Source organism: Pseudoliparis swirei, chromosome 8 (assembly GCF_029220125.1).
Source record: "Pseudoliparis swirei isolate HS2019 ecotype Mariana Trench chromosome 8, NWPU_hadal_v1, whole genome shotgun sequence".
In the NCBI taxonomy this organism is placed as follows: domain Eukaryota; kingdom Metazoa; phylum Chordata; class Actinopteri; order Perciformes; family Liparidae; genus Pseudoliparis; species Pseudoliparis swirei.
In genome coordinates, this window is record NC_079395.1 from 11,795,029 (window position 1) to 11,817,408 (window position 22,380).

At 42.9% G+C, this 22,380-nt stretch overlaps 1 protein-coding gene across 2 annotated transcripts in view; it reads right to left on the reverse strand.

Annotated features, from left to right (window-relative positions):
- Nucleotides 1-20,978, reverse strand: part of kcnn1a (potassium intermediate/small conductance calcium-activated channel, subfamily N, member 1a) — a 45,379-nt gene extending 24,401 nt beyond the window's left edge. Inside the window, exons 1-2 of one of the 2 annotated variants that reach the window (XM_056420415.1) lie at nt 20,921-20,978; nt 1,247-1,720 (exon numbers count right to left, since the gene is read on the reverse strand). In XM_056420415.1, coding sequence (XP_056276390.1) covers nt 1,247-1,720; nt 20,921-20,971 — 525 coding nt within the window. In that variant the 5' untranslated portion in view covers nt 20,972-20,978. Of the gene's footprint in view, nt 1-1,246; nt 1,721-20,368; nt 20,456-20,920 lie in introns of those variants that run through there. The other variant, XM_056420416.1, reaches the window with a different exon arrangement.
- Nucleotides 20,979-22,380: the final 1,402 nt, after the last annotated feature.

A 22,380-nucleotide genomic window follows, 5' to 3' on the forward strand; every position in this document is an offset into this window, starting at 1 on the left:
AAACGGTAGTTTTGTTCTGAAGGCCCATTGCTCCAAAAATACACATTCCCCTTTCAACAAACAGAAGCAAATAGATCATTATTAATTTCGTAGGACGTCATTGGACATCAATATTTGTGAATTATTGGGGTCTTGAAATAATGGGCCGTCTGAACAATGGCTTGCACCCTGTACACTGCCTATTCAGAACCAAGTAAGTGAAAGCAGGTGAATAGATCAAGGTAGCAACTAGCCGGGGAACAAGCAAAGTGAGCAATTTAGCCATATCAACTTCACAGCGCTATTAAGTAAGACTATTGTGATCCTCTGTTTGTAGGATTTTTACCCCAAGTGATCAATAATACTAAAATATATACATAATTTGTAGTTAATGGGATCAAACATGGAAAAAACATCTATAAAGACCCGTTACATTTTGTACTGAAATACCAGTTGTTTTGTTAAAACAGGTGTCTTATTCCCTTTAATGAAACAATACCTGTTCTGTGACTTTATATTATTATTATATACTGCAGAGCAAAGCAACGTCGGCTCCCAAGTAAACACAATTATACATCAAAAGGTCAAGGGGTGTTGACCTGGTAGCCATGGCCCTGACACCAGACTGCCCTGCTGATGTTCTTGTGAGGCGCACATGTCCCAAACGTGTGCTATGTTGTCTCCATTCGGATCTGCTACAAGCTCAAAGATGCTGTGAGGCAACCTGAACGTAATTCCCATCTTTTATTCCTATTGACCTTTTCTCTTCATCTTTGCATCTCTCTAGCTCTGCCTAAATCTCCATAAATATAAATCTCTTCATTCCATTTCCTCTGCTATCCTCCTCTCCATCTGCTCTGCTTCTGTGATCTAGTGATTTCAAAGGCTGGTATCAGAGGGAATGACGGACAGCAACAATGGCGCTGGTCGTGGAACCCATCCTTTGGCGAAACTCCATTCTGATGCCAACAAGGAGAAAATATTCAAGAGAAAACTACTGGTGACGAAACCAGACCTTTAATCAAAGAATTACTCAAAACTAAAATGTCCAATCGATACACTGTTAGTCATAGATCACATGACAATCTTTTTTAATTTGTAGTGCACTATTTCCATCACCTTTGTTAGATAATGTACGTCAGTGTCAGGGATAATAATCACGTTTCATAAATGTGACAGCTGCCAATCCCACACAAATCCTAAATTAACAAAAGCAGTGACAAGATACAAAGCTCCCACTCATGCATCACACACATGCACAACCTACCTTAGTGTAAACCCCCCATGACAGTTCCGTCTCTGTCACCATGACAACAATCCCAAACATCCCAAAGATGAGTGCGTAGTCGCTGAGTCGCTTCCGCTTCTCAAACAGCGCCCTCCGGTGGCCGAGCCTGTAGCCAATGTCCCTGTTCTTCTTCTGCGTCTCACTGCACCCACTACGTCCGCTGCCCTCCCTGACCAAGCTCTCATTGGATGCCTTGATGGGGTCTTCGCCGCCGTCGCCCTTGGACACCACCACCTCCAGTCCGGAGCTGTTCAGCGTCTGCAAGGGCTGGGTCTCTGAGTCGAGCTCCGCGAGGTTGCGGCGCGACGAGGACGCCAGGCTGCCCACTAGTGGTCTCACCACTCCGCCATTGTACTTGCAGGTGTTCATGGCTATCTGAGGGAGTCGGCCGCTGCTCTCAGAGAGGGAGGGCTTGGATCCAGCATGGCTCAGCTTCTTCTGCTCAGTAGTGGCCTGTGAAATAGGAAGAAGAGTGATACATCAAATATCACATCAAAAAGAGTGTAACAACTGTAAGAAGGTTGAAGAGACATATACAGGTTTAGACTTTAGATAGCATTGATGTGGGAGTTACATCCCTGTGGCTCGGGAGAGGGCACAGAGAGGAAGGATCCTGCAAAACAATTTGGGGTATAAAAGCAGACAGATTTAGTGCTCAGCTGGACATGTGGCCAAACATAGCACCATATTATCACCAGTTCTTGTTTGAAAGTCTCAGATACTCTTCTTTCTTTCTTCTTTCTTAAATAATGGATGGACTTTGATGTAAAAATAAAACCATATAACCAATAGTGGACCCTACAAAGTGCAGAAAATTGAATCTTTGCGCTGCACAAATTTAGATATGAATGATTAATGCTCGCCATGACCCTGTTTCCTTTCAGAGAAACACTCTTCTCCTGCAGAGATTAGAAGTGGGATGCTCAACAGGGAACCCAAAAAAAGATATACGGACTTTCTCCAATCAGACGTACCAAAGAGACCAAATGTGAGGTTCCCCTAAGAGGGGAAACAAGGAAAAAAGAAAATCCATTTCCTTTGAAACTCTAAGAATTGTGTATACTATACATAGAGTTGAGGTTAGGGGCAACTTCGGGGCAAGTTCAGAAAAACAAAGTGAACCATGTATTCACATCACGTTTAATAAATAAATAGGAGTATATTATATTGAGTATATAATTTATATATTCTCTCATAGGGGAGAATACATTTTACTTTTTAAAATTATTTTACCTCTCTATCAGCTGTATGCAATTTTTATTTTCTGACCCGATGCCATGCAGACTTCTCTCTTCTTGCATTGAGTCGTCCATTATGTCTGCTCTTCTTGGCAGATAGGAGTGAGTTTCTGTCCCGGTTACGCTGACAGAAAATGTTCAATCCATCCAGAGGCTGTGGAGCAGTCACCCCTATCTGGCTGTCTATCCTCTGCCCTTCAGAGACTCGGGCAGATTATCATAATGGGTTATGAAAACTTCACATGGAACAGTGCTTTTCTGAAACAAGTGTTTGATGGCACTGCTTGTCCTTTTTATTAGACTTGCCAAAGCATGCCTAAAGCCTTTAAATGTGCTCGTGGGAATAAAGAACGGTGGCCCTAATGGAAATTTACTAACTCCATTCTTGTGATGTTATCGTCTTGCGCATATTGTGGCTCCATGAGAACAGGGCTAAAGGTTAAGGATTAGTGCAGCCATAGCGTTTCTAATCCCCTTTTCTATATTAAATTGCTTTTTAATCTGTGCCATTAGGACCCTTTAGACTTTTCGTGACAGTGCAGTGAGTGAACTTTAGGTTTGAAAAAAAAATGCGGGTATGGCAAAAATGGTCAAAATCTTGCTTAGTGCAGAATTTTGCTTATTTGATTTAAATTTTAAAAAGAAGAGAAAGGTCCTTAAAGATGTGGGTTGAATGAAATGATTGCTTCTGATTTGATTTTATTCTGCAAAAGGGGAATTCTTGTCATTTACTTTTTTTTGTCAACAAAGAGATGCAGTAACAAGGATTAGAACCGCTTCAAATTTAATTGTTTCAGTGACGCACACATTACACTCAGTGACACTCAAGTTTTGATCTTCTCAGCATCCGGACAGGCACACACAGCTATGATAACGTAATATCAATATAAAAACTGTCACTGAATACTTAGACCGGAGGCCAGCAGCAGTGACTAATCCGCTAATGCATTTCCTGGCTAAGATCCATAAGAAATAAAACTGGTGTTCGCAATAAAACTATAGTTCATTTTAGTAGGCTATTTTAATACGTTTCGTTAAAGGTTTATAGGTCTTTACTAGTACATAAATAGCTTGCTTTTTTCCTGCATCAAGCTTCACGGTAGATCCGCCTGCTGCTTTGAGTGTGTTGAATCTCAGGCATAACTTGAACTGAGCAACTACAAAACATCATTAGTCTTTCGGTTTTGAGTGTCACAACATGACTTCTTGTCAGAAGAGAATCTCCTGCTTTTGTGTATGAATTAAATAACTCTGAAGCTCCTGTTCCAAGCTTTGAGTATTTTTAGACTCAGTCAAACTTTCAGAGTGCTTCTGAGAAGCTTGATATGTAAATTTGATTTCTGGACTTTAATAGCTGAGAAATAATGCCATAACAAGTATCTCAAACGAAGGATGGTGAATGTTTGTAGAAAACATTGTTTTGTGAATTTATAGGACATTTTTGGAGTTTATTTTACTATTGTCTGAACACGGTCTTGGAGTATTGTGGTTTAGCCTCTTGCCCAAGGTGGGAACTACCAACACTTTGATTAATAGCCAACCTGTTCTATCACCACAGTTTATAAACTCTGAACTCTGAGTACAATAAATGATTGACAGCCTCAAGAACATGAATCCTCCTGCTCCAGACTTGACAAACACAACACTCCCCGTATGGGCTCTCAAGTATTTTACCCTTGGAATTGTAAATGAACACACATGAATAATGTGCTTGACAAATACTTTTCAACTACCTAAAACAATGGATTCAAATACATAGGAAGTCATTTAAAAGTAAAGTGGGTTCCTCCATTCTCCAAGTTCAACAAAAACACGAGCCTTTTCTTAAACATAATTAATCTCCCCTTTCAAAAACATTTCTATACATTTTGAAGAGAAATGCTTAGAAACAACAATCAATATACTCGATATGTCGATTGATTAAGTAAAAACGGCAAGTTGTGACGATAAGAGCCTGAGATGTAAAAGGAGAAGGTCCCAGGAAGTGTTGTTCCAATAAGGTAAATGAAAGGGATTGATTATGGACACTAGAGCAAGGCTGCTCTTACATCCTCGACTTTAGTTACTCGTTTCTACTGATCATCAGTCACGAAACAAGGTCAGGACTGACCCAAATATGGCGACCGTCCCAACAGTCAGTAGAAATGCCAACTGTTTGCATTTCTAATCGGGGAAAAGACTGAGCTTAAAGAGAGACAAGTACGAGAGAGAATATATGTACAGGCACATTGAGGAAGTAAGAAAACATACCAAGATGTATGCCTGATGTTTTCCTCTGTAAAACTAAAGAGTCCTTCACAGACGTTGCAGCGGAGGTCCTCACATCACATTCCAAAGCCTCAAAGCAGCCTCAATCAATTCCACACCCTCGCCCACTTAACCAGCTACCCAAGCTCTGTCAATTTTAACATTTCCCCTGCAACCCGACTAAAGAGTGCTTTTAAAGGGCACGGCGGGCCAGCGTTGCCCCCAAAGAGGAGACGTGGGGAGGCTGCTTGTCCAGCCGACCGAAGGTTCAATTTCATTTTGAATGGCACACAGCATCCAGGCTCTATGAAATGGAGCCTCATAATCAAATTGAAAAGCCTCAGTGCAGAACAGTTTAAATGAAGGCAACTCTCTGCCTTGCTCCTCTCTCTCTTTCTCTCTCCAGCCCGCTCATATCTAATAGAACATCCACACTCTTCACTGGGGCTTCTGTGCTGCAGTGTTAGAGGTTTATATACCCGAACAATGGAAGTGTGCATTAGAAAATCAAGTGTGTTCAATTCTGTGTGTTTGTTTGTGAGTTTGTGCATGTGGGTGCGCGTCTGTTTAATTATGTTTGTGCTGCATGTGGGTGGGTGGGTGGTTGGGTTGTATGTGTGCATATGTGTGCTCGTTGAAGAAGCTGAGCCTCAGCCAGGCACCGGATTAGGTCGAATATTGACGCAGACAGTGTGTAACTACGAACCCAGCGCGAGGAGGAATTGTTGAAGAAGATCCACGTGTATCTGAGCGTGGACAATTTTCGAATTGCAGGCGGATGCTGACAAGACTGACATGAAAGGAGAAACACAAAAGGCGGAAGAGCGGCAAAAATAAGGCAGAAATTGAGGTAACATGAAAGATGGAGAGGGTGAAAGAGAAAGAGATAAATGAAATAGAGGAAAGACAGCTCCCGGTGGGTGTCTCTGCCAGCCCCTGGAGTGATTGAGAGCTGCAGGCTACACTCTCCAGTTTGTCCCTGCACACTAGACGCTGTCACATTTCTCTGACAGGCCAGCAGGCATCGGGGCTCCAACGGCCATCCCTGACCAGCATGTGGATCATTACTCAGCGCTAGTAAGGACAGAGGGAAACCGGAGGCTACAGTTCCACATTCATAGAAAAAAATCCTCCATCACAGCTCTGTGTGTGCTGCGGAGATGGAAATAAACAATGTATTTTTAATGTGAACATGTTCAAGCATCTAATGCTACAAAATGAATGACATAGGGTTACACTTTACCACACTATGTACAGTGTGTTTTTTGTACGGTGTTTTTTTTAGATATGTTTAATATTTCTATTATTACTACGGTTACTGTTATTGTTATTATAGTGTGTTTGTTTTGTACCTCTTGACTCGGAGAACCCTGCAAACATAATTCCGATGTGTCTGGACTGCTGGTCTAGGCACAGATGGCAAATAAAAAACCTTGAACCTTGATATATCATGTATCAGGGGTAACACTATGAATTTAAATGTGTCATCGTTATCAGCGTCTTGAAAGGCTATTTCTTTGTTGTAGAAATGTCGAGCCTCTGCATGCCGAGTCTTATCACCCTATACTTCATGTCCTCATATCTCTGTAGGGATGTCTGCTGTTAAAAAATGGTTGCTTCTGCCCCTCTTCTGGATAAGTCGAAGCTTTTGTAAGTGTTTCATGAAGACGTGCCAGAGATTGCAGAGGCTGCCGACGTTCAGAGTTTTCACAGAATATTCTCGCGCTGACTTCACATGTGTGTGTGGGGGTGACGGTTCCTCCCTCTAATTACTGATTGTGCTCTTGTCCCTGGAGAGCAGATTGTCTGATGCAGTGCACCTGGTCCGAGAGCAGGGAGAGCACAAAGTTCTTGAGCTCTCACGTTGCTGGGCGCAGGTTATTCTCTCCGTCATCAGGTCACAGAACCTCGCTGCCGGTTACTTTGGTTTGGCTAACAACACTTGCACTCCGTTACACACACATTCACACACTACTGGTGTTACTGACTAACACACTCCATACCGTTAACTAGTGATGGTGAGATGAAGCCTCATGAGGCATCGAACCACTTCAGCCAATTGGTTCGAGAAAGGGTTCATTTCTCGAAGCTTCATGTGCTCACGAAACCACCTACTGGCCAAGTGTATAATCACAGGCAGCTGTATCTGAACCACATAATGTGATGCATTGAATTTGTGTGTCTGTTATGGCTGTTGGGAATGACTGAATTACAAAAATGTATGACCAAATCATTTCTGTACATAAATTATCACATATGTGCATAATAAAATATGTTTTGAATGTATTCTGTGTGTGTAAATGTTCCCAAAATGGTAGTATCATATGAGACGGCAGGTTGTGTAATAATGTTATTATGTCACTTTAGGAAAATGGCATGGGCTTAAGCAGGCAGAGGACAGTGAATGTGTGTGTGTGTAACTAGGAAGAGGGGACTGAATATGCGTGTGTAACTTGGACAGTGATTACAGGACAGGGGACATTTTATTCATTTTTATTCAGAAATAAGTTTCTCAACAGTTCCATCTTATCACCTATCCTTCTCTCCTCACTCTCCTAACTCTCCAAACTATCTCTCTCTCTAAACTCCCCAAACTCTCAACCAACAACCCACATTCTGAGTGGAGCCTGAGGGGTTTATATTGCTGTCAAACCTCCCGGCAATATCTGAACCACTTCCCGAAGCAGACACGTGGTACAGCCGGGCAGCGAGGCTTCGGACGTCATCATTTTTGGCTCCTCCCCTAAATGAAGCAAGCCTCGATACGCGCTTCGAGGAAACGCCCCCTCCATTACTCGACACACGCTTCGAAGTGTCGGCACATCTCGTAACAACACTACTAAATGGTAAAACATGGTCTGGAGGTTGGTTTACATCGTAAACTATGTGTATTTGATGCACATCCAAATAAAAGTTAGTTTTAAGCGTTTTTTGGATAGAGCTACTCGGCAAGTTCCTTTCATATTTATTGTGTGGTCTTTCCTCATCCGTCTTCGAGGAGGTTCGTTATGTTTATGCTGCAGCGGATCCAGATGACTATTACAGGTTGATCTGTGCTTAAATCTGTCAAAGTAGTGTGGAGTTTCCCCTAGTAGCCACAGTGACGTTCCCTGTTGGGTTCGTTGAGCTGTGGCGAACGTGGGTGAAGCCTGCTTGGGAGCATGGCCTTGGTTTCAGGAGAGTTGCTAGTTTGCTAGTTGCTTTGCTAAACCAGCGGTCTTCAGTGCGTAATTACCCACCACAAGTAGCTGCCTGAAGACTCGGGACAAACTTAGTCCCTAGATGTGTGCACAAGAGAGCAGCTGCTCTGGATTGCAGATCATTATTCAGTGGTGGTGGATGAAGTGGATAAACGCTTCAAGGAGAATATTAAAGATGCTATGACGTCAAAATTGATCGAGAAAGGAATTATGTCTGAGGGTAAAGAGTCTGGTCCAATTCCTACGACTGGGTCTTTTTGAACTCATGGACTATCGTTTGAGCAACAGAAGGAGATTTTGCTGTTGCAGATGGAACTTGAAAAAAGTAAACGTGAATAGGAAAATAGGAAGCGGATAGAAATGGAGAGAATCCGTCAAAGAGTCAGAGACTGAAAAGATAGAACTGGAGGGATATTGTTTGTCACTGATCGAAGATGGCAAGTTGACCTGTGACGGGCAGGGCCCACCGGGGCCCAGACCTGCGGGGAATCGCGTGGATATTTGTAGTTTGCGCTGGTAGCCACCGTTTAATGAAAGGGATCCGGATACTTTCTTCTTGCTATTTGAACGGGTAGCTAAGACTAGAGACTGGCCCGATGAGGACTGTGAGCTTATGCTTCGGTGTGTCCTTTCAGGGAAATCACAGGAAGCTTATTCCTCTTTGAGTCTGAAAGACAGTTCTAGTTATTCTAAAATAAAGGCTGCAGTGCTTAAGGTGTATGAGTTGGTGCCTGAGGCCTATCGCCAGCGTTTTAGGTCCCTGGAGAGGAGAATGGGTGCGTGGGTGGGTCGGGCATCTCGGCCATGTGGCTCTCCTGGGGCCGTGCTGCAGGCGTGTGCTGGACACTGACTTGAGAGGGGAGGTGAGAGATGGTGTTCCTACGACTCTTGCTGTGGCTTCTGAGGTTTTGGTGCATGGGGAGATAGGATGCCTTGTCACGGGCGCTGTTGCATTGAGTAGCGGTATAATGGCGGTGATCCCTTCGGACACCGACTTTACCGGTGACGGTCCCTCCCTCTAATTACTGATTGTGCTCTTGCCCCTGGAGAGCAGATTTCCTGATGCAGTGCAACTGGTCCGAGAGCAGGGACAACAGAAAGTTCTTGAGCGCTCACGTTGTACAGGTTATTATCTGTCATCAGGTGAAGTGGTCACAGAACTTTGCTGCCGGTAACTTTGGTTTTGGTTTGGCTCACAGCACTTGCACTCTGTTACACACACATTGACATTGACAGTCCTGATGTTACTGGCTACCACACACGATACCGTTAACTATTTCTCTACTCAGTTAAATAAACACTATTTTGCAATCTGCTGTGTCTGCACCGTATTTGTAATGGCCTAAGAGCCACGTTGTGACAGTGGGACACGCCCGAACACGTCTCTTGATAGGCATAGCAAACGCTTTGCCAAGTGTGCTTTTGACCTCATACAATCATTCAAACATTTTCCATCTCACATGTATAATTTTGCATTTTGGTGTCCATTCTCAGTGTATAACATCAGTGATTCTGGGACAGACCCAAGTGAGCACATGAAAATTTAGGGAGGCACTCTTCTTAAACAGCTGGCAGGTCATATAAACCAGACGTCACATCCAGGGCTACTCTTGGTGTAATTAAGAACTGATAGCTCTAACAGAAGCTGTGCAAACATCACACAATACAGCCACTTTATGTTCATTTAACGTGGATATTGTGACGTGAGATTTGATATGGTCTGTAATATGGCTGGAGGGATCTACTAGGGCTGTCCCATTTAACATGATATTCAAACTACAGTTAGAATGTGGAGGAAAATTGTTTACATTTGTGAAGATGCATTTGAATACTACCACGCTCTGCTGAATGGATAACTATGGCAGCATAAGAGATCCAATGTGTGGAAGCATTTTGGATTGAACACTAAAGATGGGACAATTGTGCAAGACTGACCTGAGATTTTAAAATGCAATTGCCTTGCAGTAATGTTAGTGTCTCTCAAGTGGGTTAACAGTGGGAACGTGAGAATTGTTGTTGTTGCTGCTTTATTAATGCTCAGAATTTGTAATCCAGGGTACTTGAACACAGTTGGTTCTAAAAAAAATGTTTGCCTTTTTTCGTAGAGTCAACATCTCTATGATAAAGAAGCTATTGTTGCCTGAACAAAAAAAAATTGTTAGCCATTATGGCCAATTTTATTCACAAAAATATTGCTTGCCAGCACCGACTTGAAGCGTGAGACAGCCCACGATTCATTTTCAAGATTCAACTAAACCCACAATCTTTCCCTCGTCTTCACCGAGGTGTTTTGGAAGCCGACACCTGAAAATACACACGTGACAAGACACAAACCCCTGTTTCAGGTGCCAAAGTATTGTGTATTGAACTAATGGTTCTTGATAGTGGCAGGGTCAGGGATATTTAACAAACCCAAGTCTCACGACCGCCACCTTCACATCTCAAGTGCTCACCGTCATTCAGTAAATACGATTAGTTGCAAATGATAAGGGTCTGCAATGCAGCGTCCATTACTACCACTGGCCTTATTGAAGTCTCCAGAGCGAAGACAACTCGGCAAGAGAATAAAAGGCAACAATAAAATATACATAAAAATAAAGTGCGACCAAATAATGGAGTGAACAAAATAGAAATCAAGATCTGCACTGGAGTCGCCTCAGGGATGCTCTAACCTTTAAGGAGGCAAATAACTAGACTTTAAATATGCAATAGACAATAGCACCAGGTCAGAGCTGAAACAAGAAGCTATCTTTCATGTTTAGTTCAGCGTTGGCATCATTTAAAGATCCCCGTCACTCCAACTATGAATCATTAAGTTGTTTGTGAGTATTTTACAGTGACAAAAACACAGACGGACAAGTGTAATAGACAAACTCTGAGAGAGTAATATTACTATGTGCACATTACAATACAAAACTAAAAAACATCAAAACAAATAAGGCATGATAAATGCAGGGCTGTAGCTAATAAATACAACAGCTAATTATATACAATGTGTGTGTATATATATATATATACATATACATTTTGCTATTTAGTGTTTAAAAAGCAAATTAAATATTAGACTTTATCATGTAAAATGTAAAATTCACTGTCTGCAAAATGTACTGGACACAACATGCAGTTAACAATGATAGTAGCTTGATAACAGAAATATTTATCCAGCAGAGCTCTGCCTCCCTCCCTCTCCCCCTCTTGCTCTCCTCATTTTAGAGAACAACAACATAAAAGTTGGCAAAAACAAGACATAACCTCCATGGAGAAAAAGGACTTGTACATGCCTGTGGGAATGTGTGATTGTTAGGACTAATAACGTGCTCTGTTCAACAGAGGCAGAATGCTATTATAATTAGGACCCAACAAGGTTATTGCATGTTAACCTGTGTGCGCCTCATATAGGTCCTGGCGAGATTGGGGTTAGCATGGATGGAGGGTTACTTTCCCTGTGCCACACACCTACTGCCTCATTAGAAACTATTCTAATTGCCATCAAATTAATGGGGCTAGGCTGTTAGAAACCTGATTTCTAGATTGAAGTCGTAATGAATGGAATGATCCTGGGAGCCAAGATTTATTAATCATGTATTAATTCACACATCAATATATATATTTTCACACAGAACACAAATAGTACGCATTATGAAAAAGGGATGTCGTCTTTTTTCCAGAAAATGTGGTCGGCTAGCTTTCACACCATGAATAAAGACATCATCCAACCGCGTCCTGCGTAAGGCCCATATGTTTAACATACACATAGTGTGCAACAGAGAAGCTCCACAGTCCTATGCAGGACAGCAAACTGTATTACTCCTTTCAACCTTGACAAAAAGTACCCCATTCCAGAGCGACTCCTTCCAGTCTCACCTTTCTCTCCTTAACTCCAGAACTTGAGTCATCGTGTAGTTGTCCTTATTGTAAAAGTAATCCAGTGATATGTAGTTTACATGGATTGCGAATCGTTAATTCATGATTTTAATGATGCCAATTTTCCAAAATCTCCTCTTGTTTACAATCAAGAGGTGCTGTGGGGGGGCACGGCGGTGGCGGTCTACATTTTGTCAAAAGGGGGGACGAAAGTGTTTTTGAAACCCCTGGAAGAGAGGAATCTCAAACACACAACTTAACAATAAACAGCAATCAATCTCTCCACAAAAGGCAACAGTGGTGGTGGTGGTGGTGGGGGTGTGGTTGGGCTCAGCTGTAGAGGGAAGTGGGGGGAAGTGGCTTGGGGAACGGTGCCTGGAAGAGGCCTTATTGGCCTAAGCTGCAAATAATTGTGTCTCCCTGATATAGGCGGAAGGATAGAAGAAGGAGCGAGGGAAGACCTGCACCTGTACGCCGCAACATTCGCACCCTCTGTCCCTCCTCTCTGGCCTCCTCTGTCCTATCTGCTCTCCCCTCAACTGACTCATTCTCACTCATGCAGCCTAACTCTGCCACAGACACACTCCTCTCTTCCCTGTCTTCATCTCTTGATACTCTTTGTCCTTTTTAGACGCGACCGGTTCGCAATTCCTCTCCGGCTCCGTGGTTGTCTGACTCGGTGCGCGCCGAGAGAGCCACCTTGCGAGCGACGGAAAGGAAATGGCGCAAATCGAATCAAGCGGAAGACCTGCTCTTCTATCAATCTCTTCTCTCCTCATTCTCTGCCTCTATATCTGCAGCCAAAAGCTCGTTCTACCTGACCAAAATTCAGTCTTCCTTCTCTAACCCCAAAAAACTATTCTCTATCTTTTCCAACCTCCTTGATCCCCCCTGTCCCCCTCCTCCTTCCTCCCTTTTGCCGAGCCACTTTGTCGACTACTTCACAAACAAGATAGGCGACATACGCTCCTCCTTTACAAATCCATCTTCTATCACTTCACCAACTTCTTCTTCATCCCCCTCTCTTTCACCCCCTTGTCTACCAATCAAGTTCTTAGCTTGGTGACCGCCGCTCGACCATCCACCTGCGCCCTTGACTCCGTCCCGTCTCACATTTTCCAGGCTATTGCTCCTGACCTTCTGACCTTTCTCACCCATCTTATTAACAGCTCCCTCTCAACTGGCTGTTTCCCCAACTCTCTGAAGGAGGCGAGAGTCAACCCTCTCCTGAAGAAACCCACGCTTGACCCGTCTTAAGTCAGCAACTACAGACCGGTCTCTCTTCTTCCTTTTCTTTCCAAAACTCTGGAGCGAGCTATCTTGAGCAAAGTGTCCTCCTATCTCCACAGCAACAGCCTTCTTGACCCTCACCAGTCTGGATTCAAGGCCGGCCACTCAACAGAGACTGCCCTCCTTGCTGTCTCTGAGCAGCTTCACACTGCTAGAGCAGCCTCTCTCTCCTCTGCCACCAGATCCTTATCTCTTCTCTTCAGGACCTGGGGATCTCAGGCACTGCACTCGCCCTTTTCTCTTCCTACCTCAACGACCGCACTTACCGGGTAACTTGGAGAGGATCTGTGTCTGATCCTTGTCCTCTCACTACTGGGGTTCCTCAAGGCTCCGTCCTGGGTCCCCTCCTCTTCTCTCTGTACACTAATTCTCTCGGCTCTGTCATTCGTTCGCACGGCTTCTCCTACCATAGCTATGCCGATGATACCCAACTGATCTTCTCTTTTCCACCGTCTGAAACACAGGTGGCGGCACGAATCTCTGCCTGTCTGACCGACATCTCTCAGTGGATGTCTGCACACCACCTGAAGATCAACCCTGACAAGACCGAGCTACTATTCCTTCCAGGGAAAGGCTCCCCCACCCATGACCTGACTACCACCTTCAACAGCTCCGTGTTGGCCCCTAACCTGACTGCCAGGAACCTCGGGGTGACACTAGACAGTCAACTCTCCCTGACGGCCAACATCGCTGCGACGACGCATTCCTGTAGGTACATGCTGCACAACATCAGGAGAATACGTCCTCTTCTTACTCAGAAGGTGGCACAGGTTCTGGTCCAGGCTCTGGTCATTTCACACCTCGACTACTGCAACTCCCTCCTGGCTGGTCTACCTGCTAAGGCCCTCCGACCTCTGCAGCTCATCCAGAATGCAGCAGCTCGACTGGTCTTCAGCCTCCCGAAATTCACCCACACCACTCCGCTCCTCCGCTCGCTTCACTGGTTACCGCGGTGGCTGCCCACATCCGCTTCAAAACATTGGTTCTGGCGTACCGTGCTCTGAACGGATCGAGCCCCATCTACATCCGGGATATGGTCACACCGTACACCCCCGCACGTTCGCTCCGCTCGGCAACAGCCAACCGACTTGTGACTCCTGCACTTCGAGCTAATCACTCGAAATCCAGACTGTCTGCTGTCCTGGCTCCTCAGTGGTGGAATGAGCTCCCCACTGACATCAGGACAGCAGAAAGTCTCTACAGCTTTCGCCGGAAACTAAAAACACATCTTTTCCGACTATATCTGGATTAAAACACAGATTAGCACTTCAGTGGCACATAAATAGCTCTTATTATGGTACTTTTGTAGTTCGACTATGTTGAGGAAATGTTACTTTCTGTATTCTTGTTGTTCTTAGTTTGTACTCTAGGTTGAATGCACTTATTGTAAGTCGCTTTGGATAAAAGCGTCTGTTAAATGACATGTAATGTAATGTAAAGACCGGAGTCACATTCTGCAACATGGCCAGAGAAAGCCGGAGACAGAGTCCGTCAGATGAACCGACAGGGAATAAAAACTATTGTGAACCTGAATACCGAGCCTGCTGGTAACAGGAGCTCGTTACAGCAACCTTTCGACAGAAATGGACCTTCATCAATCTCTTAAAACATCACTGTTGGATTGCTCTTGAGCTTTCCAAAGAAACAGTATGTTTAAATGATGTGGTTAATAAAATGGAAAAGAGAAAGCATCCACAGCCCTCACTGCTGCAGAATATTCCAGTAAATGTCACTTAAGCAAAGATGGTTTCCCAGAGAAAGACTTATAACGAGCCAGTAGGGCACTTGAAGCCCAGTGAGTTTGGGTTCACTCACAAGTGGTTAGAAAACATATATATAAATGACAACAGTCGAAGAGTCCAAGCAGCAGGGTTTCCAGAAGAGCGCATTTTAGCCATAGCTCAGTTTTTTGAGCGTGAGAAAAAAGAAGAAGAAAAAAAGATAACAAGAAAAGGTTGGGACCACTTAATTAAAATGGATTCAAATGGATTTTGTAATGGACCAGATTTTGCTAATAGAGGTCGTTACATTACATTTTGACTCCTAATTATTATTGGCTAAATCATAAAGCGTTTGTAGTTTTAGTTCCATAATTCTGAAAAGTTACTGTCAGATTCTTGAGATCTTTGCGTTACTGTTTATGGTATTAAGTTCTATTTTGTTTATTTTACGTAAAAAAGTTTTTAAAAAGGAAGAATATTGATTTTTTAAATTGAAAGAGCAAAAGTTTGGTTAAATTACTATTTTGGAACACAGAGAAATAACCCAGCCCTTAAGTTAAAAATATGAAACTGCACTTAACTTGTCATTGTCTTTTTAAAGAGCCTATTCCAAGGTCAATATTATGTCTCACATCACATTTTCTCAGTGATGATGCTGATGCTCCATAAAATCTGCTCCTGAAGGTTTGACATTGTGCTTGGAAATGGGACCATGGCCGCATTTCAATGCTGCACTAATCAGCTTTCTGAAGCTCAACAACATTGCCAAAATCGTGGTTACGAAGGTTCTCCTCGCTTAGAGGTCGTCCTCTCACCATAATAACAACACTCAGACGGCGGATGGCAGTTCCCTGCTGTTTCACTCACACATTTTCACCATGGTGGACTCAGTGAAGACATGTACATGTACATGTGTAGGGCTCATTCCAAGCTAAGAAAGCTCAACAATTCTTCAGGCAATTACACACAAATAAAAGCATAGCTATAGCTGAGCAGTTTGTCGTGCATGTCAGCGTACACGGCTGCTCTGCACTGCTCTCATAGCTCATGTCCTATGTAATTTAAATAATATAATAAGTCAACACTGACATTTGGTTTTTACTTACAACTTGAACACCCTTCTCCTTGTGCCATCACTATATTTCTCCACCACCACCTAATATGCTCTTCAGAGGTTGTGGTCATTTTGCAAATGTCTGTGAAATCCGGCGGGTCAACCCTGTTTAACGGCTGCAACAGAAACTTTATTGAGCAAACTTTGAAAGTGTAACAGTTAGACCGAGCCGCAGGATCTCCTCCAAGGGTAGTAGTCGCCAGGCAACAGAAAGGATGAGATTTTCTCATTTCTGCCACTTTGGATTTAATCCAATAAATAAACTATCAAAACATACACGGAGCAGAATTCTGTGAAGCTGCAGTTGATTGCTCTTCCTCGACGAGCATACGTGTGTCTCAGTAAATTCAAAAGTAAATGAGAAAATCTAATTTAAAGAACTGAATTTGAATTGTAAGAACTAAATGTAGAAGTACAGAGACTTCAAATACAGTTTCAGAGAAATGTTATTCATTTGGATAGAGTAAAATTCCGTCCCAAACTAATAAATTAAATTTCAAGATATGATTTCCAGATTCAGTCTTTTAATGCAATTATTCAAGTAAAACTACAAATTCAGAATATGACTATAGTGACATATCGTAGTGTATCGATGAGATTTCATACTCACACACAGTTATTAATAATATTAACCTATTAAAGAGATAATCGTTGTTTTTGAGAGAAATGTGGATATCTATGTTTAAGAAACGGTAGTATATGAGAGAGAGTGTAATTTTATGTGTTTTAGGGCAAAACCCCAAAAGTCGTAAAAGTGTGTGCCAAACAACCCCTTCAGTGTGCATTAATGCTAATATCCTCCACTGTCATTGACCTGTACAATTATCCTCTCATACTATTCTACCAAAGTGTCACATGAGTATAAGTATAGCTGTGTGTTACAGAAAACAGTGCATATGCTATTAGTGATTTCACATGTAAGAGGGCATAGTAGTGTGAAGGAGAGCGTGTGGTGGAACATTATGATGTTGAGAACTAGAATGATTTATGACCTAAATGGCCTCACATATCAATACTTCAACCCACTTATCGAAACAAGCAATAATGCATGTGGTCAGGGAGAGAAGACATACACACACACACAAACACACCAAACCACAAAAGCATAAAATATGACTTAGTACATGTGGTCCCAGAGGACTAAACCATCTTCATTAGGTGACTGTTCCCCTGGCGGCTATTTGACATCCCAACAGGACCACAGTGGCCATAAATTCCTCACAGAGATTATCACTCTTAAATGCCCCATAACCCACTCCACAATCCCACAGCGTTGACCTCTCATCAATCTCCCTTCAATCTCATGAGATTCAACAAATGTATTAATGTATTAATGTATAAATGCTGTCTGACAACTTCCGTTTTCATTGCGAGGTGATTGTGAGTCATTTGAAGACGAGCCCTCTGTAAATTCAGGCCGAGACAGTTTTTTTCTTTTCCAGAGGCAAAAACATCAATAGAGGAGAGAGAAGCCGGGACGACCGATTGTGCGTGACAGATCGATAGCGCAACAAACTCAGTAGAGATTGACTGGAAAATTGCCTGGAAACATCCTGCTTGAGATTTATGACGTAAGGAGGACACGAGCCATGAGGAGAAGCTAGAGGACACGAGAGGGAGAAGACGAGAGAGGGACCGGGAATCAGAGTAATTCTCTTTTCTTTCGCATTTCAGGTTCAAAGTGAATTATCACCAATATCTCAGAGAGAATATGTCAATGTTTAATACACCAGTGAATAACATAATGTGCAGTTTTTTGTGATAATATACACCAACATAAAAAAAAGTTGAATCTCAAACTGTTGCATTTATTCCAGATATTCTAGTTATTCTCCATTTATTATTTCTAAAGTTGAGACTTTCCCATGAAGAAAATAGGAAATACAACTGGTATATAACGAAGCAGACAGTTTATGTTTGACATTCCAGTGGTAACGTTTCGGAAAGTGACAAGATGAAATGAGAAGATATCCGGTTTTGTGGCTCCTCCACACTAACAGAAAGCCCTTACCAGCCGGCTCCGGCATGCTCGGACGAGTGCAGCCGTCTCCTAATTGAATATCCTTATCCGGATGTGAACACCCTCTTTTCTCTGGTGAACTGAGACAAAGGCCAGTTGGAAAAGCGGCACATTTGTAATATACACACACACACACAGATATATTTACTATTTTCAAAGATGAACCATACCCAGACCCCACACGGGGCTGTACTTCAGTCAAGAGTAGCCGTCTTTAATGCTACTCAATCCAGCTCACATGATGAAAGTTGAAATGTGCTAATTGCCTCAAGCTATGGTTTATTTATTTATTTTTGGTTATGAAATTAAGTGCAGCAGTTTCTAATGCCCCTTGGGCCCTTTAACGTAGATTGATTCTATTCTTAAAAAGCCTCCCCCCCCCCCCCCAGTCTGACAGAAGAAGAAGAGGTGGCGAGGGAGCAGAAACCAAAATAGACTCTCTCAAAGAAAGAGAAGTGAAAAGATGGAAGGCAGCTTTGTTCGTGAAAGGGTTAAAGAGAAAATGGCAGTGACAAAAGATGAAGTACGCAGACCGCTGGCTCATCAAAGAGTTAACAGTTGGAGGGAGGCTGATAATGGAGGCAGGAGCAGCTGTATAAGAACTACAGCACGCTAGGAGCCGAACACCATAGAAACCGCTCAACATAAACTGGAGAAAGACAGAGGGAGGAAGTGAGGTGCTACATTCATGTTGACACCGTGTGAACACTCAGAAACCAAGTTAAATCAAAACAGCATTCATATTGTCATAAAATCAATGCTTTTTTTTATGGACTGCAAACACATGTTCACACCCATTAACGCATACTGTTTGGTACTTTCACCCTCTTTGGAAACACTGCAGATGCATAATTAATCACGAAGCCCCGATGTTGTGACTGGATTCCTGAAGAAGAGGCTCTTCCACATGACTAGAAGCTGCAACAGAGGTAATGTGACCTTTGCCATCTGCAGACTGTGGCATCCACATGGTAATGATACACTCAAGCTCGCCTTACACACAAACAGGTACAACCAAACACGTACATGTGCAAAAACACACAAACCACATGTAACACATACATACCACAGATATGTCCAGTGGAACCGATGTTTTACTGCAGCTCACATCACCATGTACTCAACCTCAGAAGACCCTCAACACATCACTCTATTGCTGCATTGGCTGTTTTATTTTCTCCAGCTGGGGGATTTTAGGTAACAGAGGGAGGGGGAGACAAAGCTGAAAGCTGTCTCACATTTACATATATATATATATATATATATATATATAAAAAATATAATTTATATAAAATATATAATTTATGGATATAACATATACAATATATACTAAACAGAAATACACAGAGGCCTGATTAGAGCTTGGGCTAAATATGAATTCCCAGTGTGTTTGTGTAAAGGTAACACACTAACATGTTCTACCAACAGCTAAAGGCAGAGTAGCTCTGACTCGATGAAGATCAGCTGAGGCTTTTTGTTCCTCACTGAATATTCATCAGTGGCCAGAGGAAGCTGTGATTGAGTTTTACAGGGGAACGGTTGTGTATCATGTGTTGTAAATTAAGTACAGCAGCTCAAGGGATCAACAGTCAAACGCTGACCTGAAGGCATAGAGAACTGAGGAGAAGGAGGAGGAGGAGGAGGAGGAGGAGGAGGCAGAGCAGGAAACTCATCACAAATAAACATGCATTAATTTGCACGACTAGCACGCATACAGACCAAACACTATCCGTATGGAATTTCACAATGGCAGGAGGAGCTTTCCAAACTGGCATTTTCAAGGGCAGGCTGCAAGCGGAGCGTTAGTCGATTGTGTGAGCAAAGTATGATGAAATCACACATCTCTCACATCTCGTTACTGCACTCTGCTCTCCCACCAAACACACTGTTTCACAAACATTTGAAAATAGCCATCGGGCAATATTGAAATGACTCAATGAGCTTGCACGTCGGCAATATCATAAAATATGTGGAAAGACGTGTGCGCACACACCTGCAACTTCATACATACACTCGCACACGCACGCACGCAGCAATGGTTGTACGACTGAGTCTCTACAGCAGCATGATGACAAATATCTGCTTGCAGCTGCACTCCTCTCTCTTCCTCCTTTGTGTTGTGATCGTGCTCTAATGCAGGGACAGCCTCAGATCAATACCCTAATTAGCCATAAAGCATATGCATTGAGGTGATACATTATATGCCTGGCATCCCTTGGCTGGCATCTCACAGGAATTAGCATATAAATGAACTGCGGTCATTTATAAAACAAAGAGCCGTGGTTGGCACTTGGCAACAAAAAAAAGAGAAATTGTGAGTTACAGCACACATTAGAAAAGAGAAACATCACGAGAGGTCAAACCGCCGGGTTACAAATTGCATTGACTGCTGGCAGAGCACAAATACCTGGCATGCTGGGCTCTACCCGCGGAGTCCGTGGAGCAGCGAGGCTCACAGCGACCGAGGAAACCCCCAACACGCCGTCTTCCCTCTCTTTGTCTTCAACTGGACTGCGAGTAATCCAATACACCTCTCCTTGTGCAGGCGCACTCACATGAAACGCGAGTGAACTATATAAAGTGGAGCACTATTTGAACACCACTTACAGTAATGTCAGTGTTTCTGTTGGCTACGTAACCCTTCACTGTGTGTGCGCGTGCGTGTGACGTCGACATGCGTGCGAGCCCGCGCTGTAAACGAGGTATTGCGAGTGTGAAATGGATCGTAAATTCAAAAGATTAATCTTGCTCTGCACATAATTCCTTGACCAAACTCAACACCCCTGAGAGAGACCGCCACAACAATACGAGGCTGATCTCTCCATAGCAACACACATGGTAACGCAAATCTATTTCAGAGCAGCAGCGCAGTGTAGCACTTAAACACAGCGGACCACACAAAAAAGAAATAGGGAAAACAGCAAACCAATTATTAAAAGAGCTTCATGTTCATACTTACTGCTTGTGTGTTGCCAGCTGCAAAACTGAGAGGCTGCCACCGCCAACACATACCTCTGCTCATATTGTGAGCATTATCAGAGATCACAGAGGATGTGAACTAGGATCTGCCGCATGTCTGACATTTAAATTGTTTAGTGAAGCTGTGTTTACTTTCTAGGTGTTGGCTGCCCTGTCACACTTATAGACAGAGGGCAGTGGGAACATGGGAGCCTAATTAGAGAAAAACAAGGCCTGTAACAACAGTCAGATGACCGATAGAGAAAGTTTAAATCCACGTGATGTTTCTCCTGGCATCAGCCTGCTAGTGAATCATGACGCTGGAAGCAGATCTGTCCACATCAATTGTTTCCGAAGCCCGAGCACTCAACCTTGGCGTTATTGCAAAGCCAACACAAACACACAACTGATAAGATTAACTACTTTTTTAAAGAGCGCCGGCAGCCCAATGACCTCAGCCTGTTCCTTAATTTAGACAGGAGGAAAGGAGGATTTTACTCGGAATAAACAATCTTGGTTCTTGGAAAAACTGAAGAAAACTTGAGAAATGAAATACTCAAATATAAAGTGTATTTGTGGTGTGTGTGTGTGTGTGCGTGCGTGTGCCTCACACAAACGATGTGACAGAAAAGGAGAGAGATAGCACCATGGCTTTATGTTTTTTTTATTTTTCATTCCTTCTTTTACTTGATATACATTTGAACCGAGTTTCACCCCAAAGAATCATGTACATCTTGTTTTTACTAGAGATGTGCTAATGAGTTTCTTGAATAAAAGTAAGTCACCATTAAAATGATCATTTCTGGCCCTGAGAGGCACCAAATCAGACAAACAGCAAAGTTATCAGGTTTCTGCTAAACAGGACGTCCTTGTATCCTCAAAATGCAGATTGTTTTTTAACGAGAGCAAATCCACCGGTGTTTATATAGTGTCCATGCAGCAGATGTCACCAGTAAGTGGCAAACATTAGAGTACTTTCACAGCATATCACAATAGAAGCAGCAATGCACCTTTCAAAGCACAATGTTATTGAGGCGGGACACAATATGTAGTATAGCTGCCATCCCTTCAGTGGGCATCGAGTTTCAGGGTGTGCGGCGGGATACTGTAATCGTATACACTTTACCAGGCTTGTTCTGTCACAAGTGTTTTGTTTAACCCTTGTGTTGCCTTCGGGTCAATATGACCCGATTCAATGTTTAACCCTCCTGTTACCTTTATATTTACTAACATATTTTACCCTTGAGGTCAATATGACCCCAGCTATTAAAATCTCCAGAAAATTATTAGAATTAATATTGTTTTCCAAGTTTAAGTGTGAGGTACTTTATGTTTGTTTGTTGACTCCTGAAAGAACACCGACATTAAACATTGAATCGGGTCAAATTGACCCGAAGGCAACAGGAGGGTTAAATATTGAATCGGGTCAAAATGACCCGAAGGCAACACAAGGGTTAAGGG